We start from the raw sequence: 15,019 nt of genomic DNA, 5'->3' as shown, positions 1-15,019 counted from the left end.
CTGTTTTTCAAGAGTAGTCGAGGGAAGAACCGAAAGTTAAACAACGTTTTTTTTTAACTAAATCAATGACGTCATGACGTCGGTCAGTGTGCGTTCGCGCCTACGGCCGGTGTTCTGACGATCTGTGCTTCCTCGTCAGATTTTCCTACCGTTGGACGGCTAAACAGCTATGTCTAACGGTCTTTCTAAAACCACAAAAATCCCTTCCTTCATCAGAATATCCTACCTGTTAAATATAAGCGGGTAGCACAAATAGATCTATGCGTTAAAAGCAGCGTCTGAAAAACATTACAACTGACATACAAAAACTTACAAAAGCACAAAAAAAAACCCTTCAAAAACACTCTACAGAAATAAATTTGACTTGTCTTAATTTCTTTATGTACAGATATGCATCTTTTAATTGTTTAAAATAAAAAAAATTAAATAAGAAAAGTCTAGTTATTTCCATGCAGTGTCCAGAAAGAGGTGTTGTTCAGCTTGTAGGACAGCACAACTGCTCCCACCCACCTCCATCATCATCATCATCATATGAAATAACTTTGTCACAACAAAAAATAGTGGCTGGTATAATATTTGAGTGGCTGGTAAAATATTTTGTCCACCGGCCACTATGGCTGGTGGACAAAATTTTTAATTTCCACCCCTGATTGTAACATTTTGTTTTCCCATTGTAATTCGGCTACGGAGCTTTCCACCGATCCAATTCGGCTCTCATGTTCCGCTGCCTGCTGTTTGGTTGCATCCAGTCTGTCCATGAGTACTTGCTGCGCAGCAAGCAAACCCTGGAAATTTGGCTCAAATTTGTCAAACTGTTTGTTGATGGACTGTAATAACTTGTTTGACATCCCTCCGCCATCTTCTTAGTTTGACTATGGCTAGCGGCATTAGCTAGCACACTTTGAGACGCTCTTTTTCTGGCTTTAGTACTCTTACTGAACATTATTCTCAATATGTAAACGAGAGTGGAGCGAATGATGGCTGTTTTAGAGCAAGAATTACAAAACTTTAAATAGTTAAAAATACACGTGCTATGCGGAGCACAAGAGAACTGCGACTATTCGGCTGCCATGTCGGACCACCCCCACCCATTATTGTATTGTTATATGCTGCTATAACATTAGCAAAGCAAGATTAGACTGGAAACAGTTTGAAGAAATTTTAAAGGCTACCAATGTCTTCCATGTCTCCTGCTTCCTAAACATGGTGGTTCACTTTGGGGGCATCAACAAATTATAGAACCAACAACACTTAAATAAAAATTAATAACCTCAATGTCATGTGAACTTCTGACCAAGAGTTAATGTTGAATTATTTTATTAGACTATACAAATAAGACAAACTCACCTAATGAAACAATTCAACATTAATTTTCATCACCTGGTCAGAAAATATGAAAAATATTGAGATTTTTTTAAATAAAAAATATTAATACAAATATGAAATTCTTAAAAGTCAGAACAATTAGGTGTGTCTTATTTGTCCAATCTAATGAAACAATTCAACATTAACTTTTGGTGACATGTAGGTTATTAATTTTTATTTAAGTGTCATTGGTTTGGTAATTTGTTGATGGTGTTTTTCCTATTTGATGGTGTTTTTAGTGTTTGTTACTGTTTTTGGTTTTTGCAGGATTTTTGTTGTGCTGCATTTTTTCGTTGCACTCATTTTTTGTATTTGTGTGTTTTGAAGTTTCCAGCATTCTCGTGTTTGTGGTGCATTAAACCATTTGAGCACGTTCCGCAATTTGCCGTTTGCATCTGTCGACCACCATAGTTTAGACTTTATTGTGTGATGTACACCCACTGAAACACATAGCACACTATTCCCAAATGAGCTGCTTGTTTTGGTGTAAAATGTTTACCTTTTAGTTCAAAGCCATGCAATGAGACACAATTCAAAAACGATCGTTCATTGCTTTAAAACACCCTTAGAAACAACTGTTTGGCTCAGAGTTCAACTAAAACTAATTATTCAAACAAACACCAATAGTACTCACAAGTAATTTGCTAAGTTGTGCTCCTGTAGTGTGTGCGTTTCAAAGCCATGTGGTACCGTGTCAAAGTAGTCATTTCCTATTCCACAGATAAAACATTTGGTCTGCAAGAAAAGCAAGACACTGTGATGTGATGGTTATTAAACATAATTATCAAGTGACATACAATTATCAGTCATCATCTGTAACACCTGTTGGGTATAAAATAATTTCCAACTGAATATCACATAGAAGAAGACAATATGGTGTTGCCACCACATACAGATGGTCACGTATCATGCAATACTGAACTGTTTTAAATGGTGAATCTGTAAGTCTTTTTACCTCCATGTCTTCCTTGACCTGTTCCTGCTGGTCTCTCAGTTCTCCAAAAGCATCAATAATCAAGCCTAAAATTTTACAAGGGACAAGAAAAGGGTGTGAAAGTTAAACAAGTATGAACCACAAACTAATTTTGTTAAAACCTGTAAAAAATACCAGAGAAATTAACTATTTAGCAAAACTTTTTTGTTTGTTTTTACTATCAAACTAAGGGAAAAAAGGCACAAAATATAAAAAGTAAACTTTTGACAGCTAATCAGACCCTCCAGGATTTTGCGATGTTACGATCGTAACTATTAACGCAAAATCAAGCAAACCCCGCAAAATTGCAACTTTTTGCAACTTTGCCCAAAACACTGCAACATTAACCCAATATTTATTGTTTCTAAAATGATTCGCCACTGTTTCTGTGGTCTAGTGTCTTCTTTGTGGGTTTGTATAGTGTGGAATACAAAATAACCCCAAATAACTCACAAACAAGATATGCGACGTGACGTCACTTCCTGTTAACATCAGAATTCCGGGAGCATGCAGGAGCAGCGACCGAAGCGAAAATGTGCGCTAATGCTCCACATTTACCCACAACGATTTCAGCAAAGGACCGCACAAAACAGTTTCCTACCCAGCTGCATGAGAGAGGGGGGAAGCTGTTTTGCACGTCCTGCAGTGTAATCATGGAACATAAACACATCGACAAACACTTTATGTCTGCAAAACGTGAGGAGAGCTGCAGACCAGGGACAATCCAGAAATGCTCATGAATGTCAGTTTATAAGCTATCAAAGTTCTCAAATAAAGCACCTTTTGATAATGTCAATGTTTGTTGGTAATTATCTTACAAAACTAGTGAGTATTTTTGATTTATATATTAAAAAAAATGGTTTTCTATTGATTTTAGTAAAAAAAAAAAACCCAACTTTTCATTGCAACTTTTAGGAAAAAGCCCTGTGAAATCAGGCATTTTAGCCCACAACAATCACAAAAAATGCCTGCGAAATCCTGGAGGGACTGGCTAATATAAAATTAAAGAAGGTTACTACAAGTTTTGCAAAAACAAAAAACATCAGTTATTTAGAATTAGAAGCAAAAAGGCTGGTGTGCATTTGCAGTCATCCAGGACATGGTAAATCCAAAAAAAGGTTAAAAACAAAAACTGGACTTCTATTCTGTAGCTGAAGACATTTTAGTTCTCATCCGAGGAGCTTTCTCAATTCAGAAAGCAGAGAGTGTGGAGTTTGAGTTTTGAAAGCTGAAATCTGAGAAATCTGGTAACATGTTCATGTTCATAACATGTTCTGATCACAAAGACAGATGGTTTGACAGGGGGGTGAAGGAAGCCATCTATGTCAAAAGAGAGAAACCAACTTTAAACAGAGGAAGAGGTTTCAGATTTCAGTTTTCAAAAACCTATAATGGAGCATTAGGCTTGATACCCAATCAGTTTCACTCCAATCAGCACCTTCACTCATGTGACCAGAGTGGCCTATCAGTGAGTCGGGCTAATAAGGACCTTTAACAAGCTCTATTGTTAGGAGTTGGAAGGCTACCTGCATGTGATTCTAGCTTAAAGAACATCTCAGTTTTAAAAGCTTGAAATCCACACTCTCACATGCTTTTTGAATTGAAAAAGCTCCTCAGATGAGAAATGAAATGTCTGCAGCTACAGAATAGAAGTCCAGTTGTTTTGGTTTTCAACCTTGAGGCAAATAACAAAATATGGGGTTATTTTCCAATAAATACTGTCAATTTTGGTAATTGTTAATACACTGTAATACAAACTTTGGTAAAATTGTAAGGTGTTTAGAAATTATTTTGTGAAGGTGAGTTCAAATTTGGCAAAAGAAATAAACCTAACATAGGATAAGGATAATGTTAAGTTAATTTATTATAACAGTAATTCCATGTGTTTTGGTGGTGTTTGTGAGTGATGGTGTGGTGATTTTTTTTTTTTTTTTCTGTGTTCTGGTTTTGTTTTATTTTTATTTAGTTTGTTGGTTTGTGTTTGGTTTCTGTCTTGTCTCTTGTTTCATGTTATATTTGCTCCTCAGTCTCTCTCTCTCTGCCTCCCTGCCACACCCACCTACACCTGTCCCTGCTTTGTAATCACGCCACCTGTCTCCACTTACCTCATCATCCTCAGTCTTGAAAACCTGGTCATTGCCTTCCACACTCCGCTGGTTCATTGTTTTGATGTTGGTTGTTTGTAGATGTTGATTGTGTGTCCTGTTTCCGTCCTGTCTGTTCCCGGTTAGTCATGTCCCTGCTCCAGTTGGTATTTTGTTCCTGTCTTTAGTTTTTGTTTTTTAGTTTATTGTCTTCAGTTTTTGGCTGCCACATCAGCATTTTTGTTCCGTTTTATCCTTTAGTTAAATAAATTACTTTCCTTTAAAATGAGTCTGCGCACTGGGTTCGTTTCCGTCATCTCCACCCAACATGACAGAATGAACCAGCCACACCACAACCCAGCAGACTCCGACACGGGAATTCTTCTTACCCAGGAAGAAAAGAGGAGCACCTGCTCGCTGTTTTGGACGGACCCTGCCGTCCGACAGCAGTTACCTCAGCATCCTGCAGCCGCCGTCGTCGTAAGAAGACATCGACAGCAGTTGTTGCCACTGCTCCTCTGGTGAGTCGGACGGCTGCCACCACAGCCTCTCCGGTCGGACTGACCGAAGCCATCATAACCTCTCCGGTGGATCGGCAGGACGCCACCTCTGCCTCCTCAGTGGATCGGTCGGATGCCACCTCTGTCTCTTCGGTGGATCAGCCGGACAACACCACGCCTCTGTCATTAACGTCACTTTTCACTTCTCCCATTCCTGGTTCGCAGTTTTCACCCATAGAACTCATAGACATCTCAAATCAAAATAATAGACTGCTTTCATTGACAGCAACCAACTCAGACCCAAAACACAACTTAGTCACATGTCAACTTATAGAAAGGATCCTCCTGTCCCGCCCTGGTCTCGTCAGTCTGCCACACTACTCAGACATTTGGTCAATCATAACTCAGTTAAAGGGACATTTAACCGACTCATCCACAGCACCTGAGCCACTTTCACCCCCAGTTTGCCACCCACTCAAGCCTTTCCGTACACCCCATCATCCAAGCCAGCTAGATTATACAAGTCACCCCTCATTCCCGTCTCCTAAGCTGCCTGCAGCACCTTCAGTCCCGTCTCCTGACCCACTTGCAGAGCCTTCAGTCCCGTCTACTGACCCACCTGCAGCGCTTTCAGCCACCCCTGAGCCGCCTGCAGCGCCTTCAGTCCCGTCTACTGACCCGCCTGCAGCGCCTTCAGTCCCGTCTCCTGACCCGCCTACGGAATCACCTACAGAGCCTTCAGCCCCACCTCCAGGACTGTCTGCAGAGCCCTCTGAGCACCCTGTGCCGAGGCCTCTGAGCTCCCTGTGCCCTCTGTCGAGCCTGGGGACCTCTCTGCTCCCTCTGTTGAGCCCAGGGACCTCTCTGCGCCCTCTGTAGAGTCCCCAGTAAGACCTGCCAAGTCCATCAGCGTTCCTGAGGGGGTCGGCGAAGCCTCTCTACCAGTCAGTGTCTCAGTGAGGGTCGGCCAGGACAACGCTCCACCGTCCAGGGTCTTGGTGGGGATCGGCCGAGACGACGTCTCTCTGCCAACCAGTGTCTCGGTGGGGGTCGGCGGTTGTGCCCCTCCGCCAGTCTGTGTTTTCAAGGGGATCGCGGACAACGACGCCTCAGCTCCTCCTCCTAGTTCACGCTGATGGTCTGGACCGACGCCTCGCTCCTCTGCGCCACACCGAGGGTCGACGCCTCGCTGCGCTGCGCCACGCCGAGGGTCGATGCCTCGCTGCGCTGCGCCACGCTGAGGGTCCAGGAGGATGCCTCGCTCCGCTTTGCCACGATTAGGGTCGGGATCAACGCCTTGCCCACTTCTGCTCCGCCGTGGGTCGACGCCTCGCTCTGCTCTGCTCCTCCGAGGGTCGGGATTGACACCTCGGTCCGCTCTGCTCCTCCTAGGGTCGGGATTGACACCTCGCTCCGCTCTGCGCCACCGTGGGTCGGCGCCTCGCTCAGCTCCGTCACGCCGTGGGTCGGCGCCTCGCTCAGCTCCGTCACGCCGAGGGGTCCACGCTGTGTCCAGTCCGCCTGGCTCTTGCCTGCTTTGTCCACGTCTGCCTGGCTCTTGCCGGCTTTGTCCACGTCTGCCTGGCTCTCGCCTGCTTGGCCCACGTCTGCCTGGCTCTCGCCTGCTTGGCCAACGTCTGCCTGGCTCTCGCCTGCTTGGCCAACGTCTGCCTGGCTCTCGCCTGCTTTGCCAACGTCTGCCTGGCTCTCGCCTGCTTGGCCAAAGTCTGCCTGGCTCTCGCCTGCTTCATCAAGGACGATGCCCGGGCCGTCCCCCCAGAACTCTGGCTCTGCCGAGGATGGCGCCTAGGCCGCCCGCCTAAACTCTGGTTCTGCCGAGGGCAGCGTACCGGCCGCCCGTCTGACCTTTTGCTCTGAGGACGGCCCATGCGCCGTCCTTGGCGGAGAGAACTTTAATTTTCCGACTTGTTTTGTTTTCCCTGGCCTTTCTTGCCTGACGTTTTTTTTTTGTTTATTGTTCTGTTTTAGCCCTCCATCCTGTGTCTTGTTTTTTTCCCCCCACCACCCTCCCATGCTAGGTTTTTTGTGTTTCTTTTTTGGGCCGTCTAGGGCCAGCCCTTGAGGGGGGGTACTGTGGTGATTTGGTTTTTGTTTTTGTTCTGTGTTATGGTTTTGTTTTATTTTTATTTAGTTTGTTGATTTGTGTTTGGTTTCTGTCTTGTCTCTTGTTTTATGTTTCATTTGCTCCTCCTCAATCTCTCTCTCTCTGCCTCCCTGCCACACCCACCTACACCTGTCCCTGCTTTGTAATCACGCCACCTGTCTCCACTTACCTCATCATCCTCAGTCTTGAAAACCTGGTCATTGCCTTCCACACTCCGCTGGTTCATTGTTTTGATGTTGGTTGTTTGTAGATGTTGATTGTGTGTCCTGTTTCCGTCCTGTCTGTTCCCGGTTAGTCATGTCCCTGCTCCAGTTGGTATTTTGTTCCTGTCTTTAGTTTTTGTTTTTTAGTTCATTGTCTTCAGTTTTTTGCTGCCACGTCAGCGTTTTTGTTCTGTTTTATCCTTTAGTTAAATAAATTACTTTCCTTTAAAATGGGTCTGCGCACTGGGTTCGTTTCCGTCATCTCCACCCAACATGACAGATGGAAGTAGTTAGAATATTTAAGAAAAGATTTGTAACATTATAGATATGTTACTTATTAAAGAAGTAATCAATTTTGTATTAAAATCAGTTACTTACATATGCAACATCTTTTTTCCAGCAAGCATATTTCCAGATAAAATGAGTGGAAAATGGGGTTCCCATTTATTTAAAAAAGGAGATTTCTTAGTGATCATCAGTATGGGTTCAGGAGTAATTAGTCAATATATTCAGTGGTGATAGATATTATAAAAGATTTAGAGAAAATATAACAAAACATGGTCAAGGCTGATGGCTTCTTACCCTGATTTTGGTTTGGTTAGAGCAGTAATTCTTTATGTCCCGACTCCAGTTCAGAATCAGACTGAACATTAAGTCAATTCGAGCCTAACACGATATATTGCATCACAGTGAAATGCATTGGTATGATGCCATTAGGAGTGATGCGGCTCTTTTAAGAGAGAGAGCACACAAGGTGAGCAATGCGAGAGAAAGCCTGTCTATATAGGTAGTATCTCACTGAATGGTGAAGGCCATTCTATCCAATACAAACATAAAATGTAATCATTGTTTTTAGGTCTTTTTTTTGTTTTAATGTATGTCTACCATATCAGCTATAGATATAGATTACAATAAGTCATTCAATTCACAGAAAACACTATAATCTCTTAACATTTTGAAAAAAAATATGAGAAGATAAAAATTAAGGTCAGACTCCAAAAGATCAAATGTTTAATCCTCCATTTGTCTGATCTTTCCTAATTATTTTAAACCACCTCTGTTTCCAAAGGTTGCCAACACAACAAACTGCTCAAACGAGGATGCAATCTTCAACGTCCTCCATAACATGCTGAGCCACCTCAAACACATGGAGAACTATGCTAGACTGCTGTTCATTAATTAGAATTCTATTGATTTGGATGTCCCTGACATCTGAATCAATAACTTGCTGAAGTTACACCTAACCCCATCAAACTGTGTATGAATAAAGGACTTCCTTACAAACAGAACACAATCAGTGACTTCAATCTTTCCTCCTCCAACAGTCAGCATTGGTGCACCTCAAGGCTGGATCTTGAGTCCATTCCTGTCTACACATAAAGCCGTGCCTCTTCCCATTTCCACTATATAGTTTGTGGACACAAATGTAGTTGGGCCATTTTTGGAGAGTGTAAGGGAAATAAAATATTTTAAATTCTATTCTCTGCTAGATGTGAGTTAAGACTGATACATGTAACCTGCTTGTGAACTGTGGAAAAACACAGAGCATTCATGTCACTGTGATTTAGTTTAGACTGCCTTTCATCTTATCTTTATGGGGCTCTAGGGTGCAGAGTCCAGGAAGTCTGTGTTACCTCATGTTTTTTATTACCTCCTCTGTGGTCAGTTATCTGACCCTCTGTTTCCCCCTGACCCCTCCCAACTGCGTGGAAATTTACTAGAATGTGCCTACAAGCGGGTATAAAAGGAGGAGCAACCAGTTGTGTGCTCCAGTTGTTGTTTTGCTGACTTTCTTGGTCTGCAGAATGTTTTCTCAGTTGTACAACTTTTAATAAATCCTGAAAGACAGAACTCTCAGTTGTCCTCTTGTTAAAGAAAATTCCACAACAAGAGGATAAGACACATTACAAACAGAGGTCCATCAACTGGCAGTTTGGTGTTCGTCTAATAATCTCCTAACACTTCAAAACCCACGGAGGTCATCACAGATGTCAGAAGGACAGTGGAGACCACACTCTTCTTTACAACAAGAGTGGAGCAAGTGAAATGCTTCAAATTCCTAAGTGAGACACTGATCTTTACACTAAGGCAGTGGTCAAAATAAAAGACTCAGCATCATCAGCTGCACTTTCTGATAATCTTCAAGAAAATCAAAGTAGAACATAACCTGCTGGTGCATCATGGTGTGGACTACTGGAAACACTGTAGCAGACAGGAGGGCATAGGGGTTCATAAACACAGCCCAGACAATTACTGACTGCCCTCTGCCATTCTGAAAGAGCTCATCACCCAGCCTCAAAGAAACCACATCTATCCTCTTTCCACCTTACCATGGTCAAACAGATGACCAGTGCTACAGATTTACACCTCTAATCTCCTTGGGCCAAGAGTAGATAACCAAGATAACCAATGTTTTGTGTCCTGAGCCAAACAAATGAATGTAAACAAGGAAGTGAATAGCAAATGCGTGAATTCAGACAGCTTATGGGTGAAATGGTTCAGTGCGTTGCAGTTAATTGTGTAAGGACGTCGACCCGAAATTACAACGGGTATTTAATTTTTCTGCTTCCCGAAGGACAATAAAGTTCAATTAATTTGGTTAGTTATGCTCCAGCCTGAAAATAACAACCCAAAAGCTGGTGACCGACTATCCAGTGAACATTTTGAAGAGAAGCATCTAAAATTCAAACCTTTAGTCAATTGGCTCTACACCAAAACAGCAAGAACCTTTGCCAGGAGCCTTCCCCACTGTTTTTACTTACAAAAAGAAGGCAGATAAAGAGGTCACTGCCACAAAGAAGACACAGAAAAGACAAGGAGCCTACCCCAAGTACATGCACATGTGGCTTAGATATATGAGATCATTTTGTGATTCAGTGAAATTTGCTCTTGACGAACACATATAGTGATAGTGTAATGATTTGTATTTTTGCTGAGATTCTCAACACTCAGAACTCTAATGAGGAGAAAGTAATTGAGCCATTCGCAGTGCACAATTACAATGTCAATATAAAATTGTAATTGAATTGTAATGAGTACAGGTAGCAGTGCAGGAAAAGTAAATATTGACTTTTGCCATAAATAAGAACAGTGAAAAAATGTGTCAAGACACCATCTAGCAGAGTTCCTCTTGTGAAATAAGGGGCTTGAGTTTCTGATGACGTCACTTCAGACAAAATAAAAAAAGGTTATTAAACCAGTATTCTTGTTCACAAAACTTGCTTCTTCTTCTGCTCTCATTTTCATTGATAAACAATGCAACCGTAACATTGCTCTGTGTCCTGCAGCAGTCTATCACAGCTGGCTGTAGTGCTGATGTTGTCACCAACCAACCAGTAACACTTGCCCCACTTCAAGATTTTTACACAAAGACTCTAAAAACAAGTCATTATTTTTTTTAAATCTGAGAAATGAGCCACTGGGATATTTTATGGAGGTGTGTAACTAAAAGAAAAACATGAAAACTAATTATTTTATATTTTATTGCATTTTACCTTTAAATCTACAGTTGTAGTTTTGTGGAAGACATATCCTATATGGTTGTCATATCTTGAGTTCCACCTGTAATTTCATTTTATTTAGCCTATATAATGACAGCTAACCTTTCTTATCTTTTATGACAACCCTAACATATGTTGAACTTACCCTGGATGATGGCCAGCAGGATTACAATGACAAAGAAGAAGAATGTGATGTCAAAGATGATGCGGTAGATTTCATATTCATCACCTGCAGGGTCCTCAATTTGGTCGCCAATTCCTCCGCCTGCCCGTACACCAACATACATGTGGAACATATAGCACTAGAAGAAAAAGTGACAGAACCACAACACTCAGAGAGACAGGAAATGCCTTACAAAAGTAGAGTCCTTTATCTCCAGATGGAAAGTCAGAGATTTAATTTTGAGTTCCTCAGACTTAACGGTTTGTGAGTATGGGAAAAATTCAGTATGTATCAAATCAAAGAGCTCTAAAAGCTGAAAAGCACTTTGCAAAACCTAGATAAGGTTAAACTATGCAATATCAGTAGATCATTTAATATTAGTCAGATCACACAGGAGATGCAGTAGTTTGGTGATCAGTGCCACGGTCTCATATTCTTTAGGCTGCAGGTTTGGGCCAGGATACATCAGGAATAGCATCTGATGTAAATATTTGTCAAATCCTCCTACAAGTTTGCTTACTGTGGTGACCCCTGCAGCAGGGAGCAGCCGAAAGAAGTAAGGAAGAAAGTTAGATCACACAGATTAGAATTAGATTAGATTAAATTATTTCATAAAATGTAATGACTTCTGTAAATAGTCTAGTTTAAAAATTAGGATTAAAAAAATTCTCAAGTAAGGTCTGTGGAGGTAGACATAGGGAAAACGTGTGCTCAAACTAAAGGCCAAGCATTCCTTGAAAAAATGCATATCGCCCACCATCCTTCATGTCATAGAGTCAGACAAAGATCATGTCGAGTTGAGAAATTAAAAAGTTATAGCCATTTTGGTCAAACCTCGCAAATGCTGTCATGCCTGATCTCATGCAAGATATTTTGAATGTCTCAGCTACAACCATAATTTTAGGTCAATATTTATAAAACTTACCACGCAATAGCCAAGTGTATATTGACTAAGGTCAATTAGTTGTGGCAGCCAACTTGAATTGAATTGAATTTTAAAAATAATCAGTTTTAGATGTACATGCAATTATTAGTTTCTAAAAGTTTCATAAAAGCCTGAACAAAGGTTCATGATATATTTTGCTAACAGACACATTCGATAGTTAATGCTTAGGTTTTAAACAAAGTTCTTGTGGAATGAGTAGCACTTGAACTATGTTTTATAAATTACTTTCCCAGCTACAATCCCACCAAATCTTTGCACAATATTTCATAAAAATGACTTCAGTCATTTTTGAGTTTTCCAAAGTGAGTTTGCTGTTGCAACCATTTTGAATTGAATCGGCACCAAAAATTAATCAGTTGTAGATGTACATCCAATGATTATTTCATAAAAGTTTCATTAAAATCTGTCCAATCATTTATGACATATTTTGCTAACAGACAGTGTTCACGCCAATAGTGCAAAATTTTAAACAAAGATGTTAAGCAATCTAGTACCACTCAAAATATGTGTTGGGGATCAGTCTCAGCTAATCTGAAACCAAATAATACAAAAATATCTGTAAACTGTCTGCGTTATATTCATTATTGCGTTTTTTTTTTATTTAAAGGTCCAAAAGTTAATCAGTTGTAAACATTAATCCAGCTATTCCTTTCTGCAGGTTCCTATAATATTTGTCCAGTGGTTCATGAGATATTTTGGTAACAGATAGACACACCAACACACACAGACATACGCAAAAACATTATAGTATTATCACATTATAGCATATTATCACCCTTTTGCTTTTTCGCAGCTGGTTATAAGAAGCGCTTAGTAGGCTGAGAGTGAACTCAAAAGGAGACATCAATTGAGATCACTTCTTCCTGGTGTGTGTTATTACATAAAACAAGTAGGGGAGAAAGAAGTATTTCCATGGCTAAACACTTATACCAGTTCATCCCTTCGTTTTCCTAAACCCTGTCACCTTCCTGCCTTACAGACAAAACTGATGTACCACCCTCAGGCCCTTAATAGGAAACAGATGGTGTTATAAGTGACTGACTACGGGGATTAGTGTGTGTTCTAAAATTTCTGGGTGACAGAAAACTGTTCCAAGCTAAAAGAAAAGCACCTAAAAAGAGAAATTCCTTATATAGACCACTTTTATAGACACCATGTCGCTTTACTTCCATTTCTCTATTCTAAACCATATTTTAAAATAATGTTTTTATTATGATAAAGGCCACAGGTTAATAGCATAAAAGTCATCCTTCCTAATATAAGATGTACAATTGTTGTTTCTGAAAATATACAAATATTAAAAAATAAACCACACGATTCAAAATGACTTCAACTTGTAGAGATTTGGGTTTTCTTTGTTTCAGTTTATGGTTTTTGTTTTATTTTCATCTTGTTTTCTGTTTGAGGTTTTGTTTCAGTTCTTGTTCTCATTTGTTGTCACTATCCACTCCTCCCCAGTCACTCTTTTGCCTTTCTGCCATGCCCATCCACACTTGCCTCAAGTCCTACTAATTGCTTCACCTGTGCCCATTTACCTCGTCACCCTCTGTGCTTAAAACCCGGTCACTTCCCTTACTACTCTGCTGGATAATTGCACTTGTTTCCCTGTTGTTATGTTCTGCTCCACGCCTTGTTATTTTATGTTGAAACTTAGTTGACTTGATTTTGCTGCAATGTCAGCTTTTTTTGTTTATTTTATTTTAATAAATTAGTTTTCTTTATAAGATGAATCTGCACTATGGGTTTGCCTCCTTCCCCACCCCGCCTGACACACTCAACACACATAACTGGAGCACTGACAGAACCTGCAGATGAATCCTGGCCAGACTGGAGGCTCTGACCCACAGTGCTCTGTCCATAAATGGAACTGTTGAAGCCTCTTTAAAAACAGACTGAATAGAATACTGACAAATTTTAGTTGGGTATGACTTTACGGATTATCAGCTTCAAGTCACAGCAAAGAGCTAAACTCATAGAATGAACTTTCTTTTTTCATGCTCAGATAAAGTTAATGCTAGTAGGAGAAGGAAGGAAAAATTAAACAAAAAAATACATATAAGATCATTTAAAAGTAAGTAAATATTAAGGATTAAACAACAGAGACTGGAAAAACTGGAGATACACAATTTCATTAATTAGAAAACACAAATGATAAAATATATAAATCATAAAAACATAAATTTAAAAATCATGTATAAATCTAAAGATTGGTAAAACAAAGAGAAATAGAAAGAAGCTTAACTAAAATAAAAATAACTGCTGTTTCCCTAAAAATAAATACAAAAAAACACTTATTTCAACAGGCCTTTGCACCACAATTGTTACTTGAACGTAATTAAAGCTGAGTGAAATGAATAATTAAAATTATATTTTATTATATTTAAGTTAAGAGTCAAACAAGATGAACAGTAAAAATTAGAAATAAAATGAACAAAGAGTTGCTAAAAGTTGCAAATAAAGAATTTAACTAAAAACCAGACTGAACAGTTGAATCTTGATCTAACAAAGTTGAGTCAAGTCCTCTGAATTCTTCTTTGTTGAAATGTTTTGTCTTTTATCCCCAAAAAAATCTTCTGTCTGAGGACCTCCTTTTGATGTCACATCACTCTTTATGTAGGTTCCTGTTGCTAAAGCAGTGGAGGTGGACTGAATAAGGTTAAATTAGACATCAGTCTAAGCAGCAGGACCCCTCTTTATACAGAGCAACTGTGCCAACTCTTGAAACTGTGCCTGCAGTCAACCTACTTCACATATGCAGGGTAATATTATAGGCAGAAACATGGGTGTGCTATGTGGTCCCCAGTTTCTCCTATTTTTTTGTGAACAACTTTTTATTGATTTTAGTCACAATTTGGCAAACATGGCTACAGTACAAATTAAGGTACAATCAAAACAATATCTACCGCATATATGTCAATCAAACAGCTGCAGCTGATCCAGAACGCTGCTGCTCGTGTTCTCACTAAAACCAGGAAGATAGAGCACATAACACCAGTTTTAAAGTCCCTACACTGGCTCCCCGTAGCTCAAAGAATAGACTTTAAAATACTGTTGTTAGTTTATAAATCACTGAACGGTTTAGCACCACAATACATTAAAGATCTGTTATCGCTGTACCAACCATCTAGACCCCTCAGATCTTCTGGTTCTGGACTGCTCT

At 40.2% G+C, this 15,019-nt stretch overlaps 1 protein-coding gene across 1 annotated transcript in view; it reads right to left on the bottom strand.

Moving 5' to 3' along the window:
• ryr2a (ryanodine receptor 2a (cardiac)) overlaps positions 1 to 15,019 on the bottom strand; it is a 509,073-nt gene that overhangs the window by 16,550 nt on the left and 477,504 nt on the right. Inside the window, exons 109-111 of the mRNA XM_037973568.1 lie at positions 10,896 to 11,052; positions 2,321 to 2,385; positions 2,000 to 2,100 (exon numbers count right to left, since the gene is read on the bottom strand). Coding sequence (XP_037829496.1) covers positions 2,000 to 2,100; positions 2,321 to 2,385; positions 10,896 to 11,052 — 323 coding nt within the window. The remainder of the gene's footprint in view (positions 1 to 1,999; positions 2,101 to 2,320; positions 2,386 to 10,895; positions 11,053 to 15,019) is intronic.

The sequence above is a fragment of the Kryptolebias marmoratus genome, linkage group LG2, assembly GCF_001649575.2.
Source record: "Kryptolebias marmoratus isolate JLee-2015 linkage group LG2, ASM164957v2, whole genome shotgun sequence".
NCBI lineage: Eukaryota > Metazoa > Chordata > Actinopteri > Cyprinodontiformes > Rivulidae > Kryptolebias > Kryptolebias marmoratus.
Note: the sequence above shows the minus strand (reverse complement) of the source record. Positions and strands in the feature narration are given on the sequence as shown.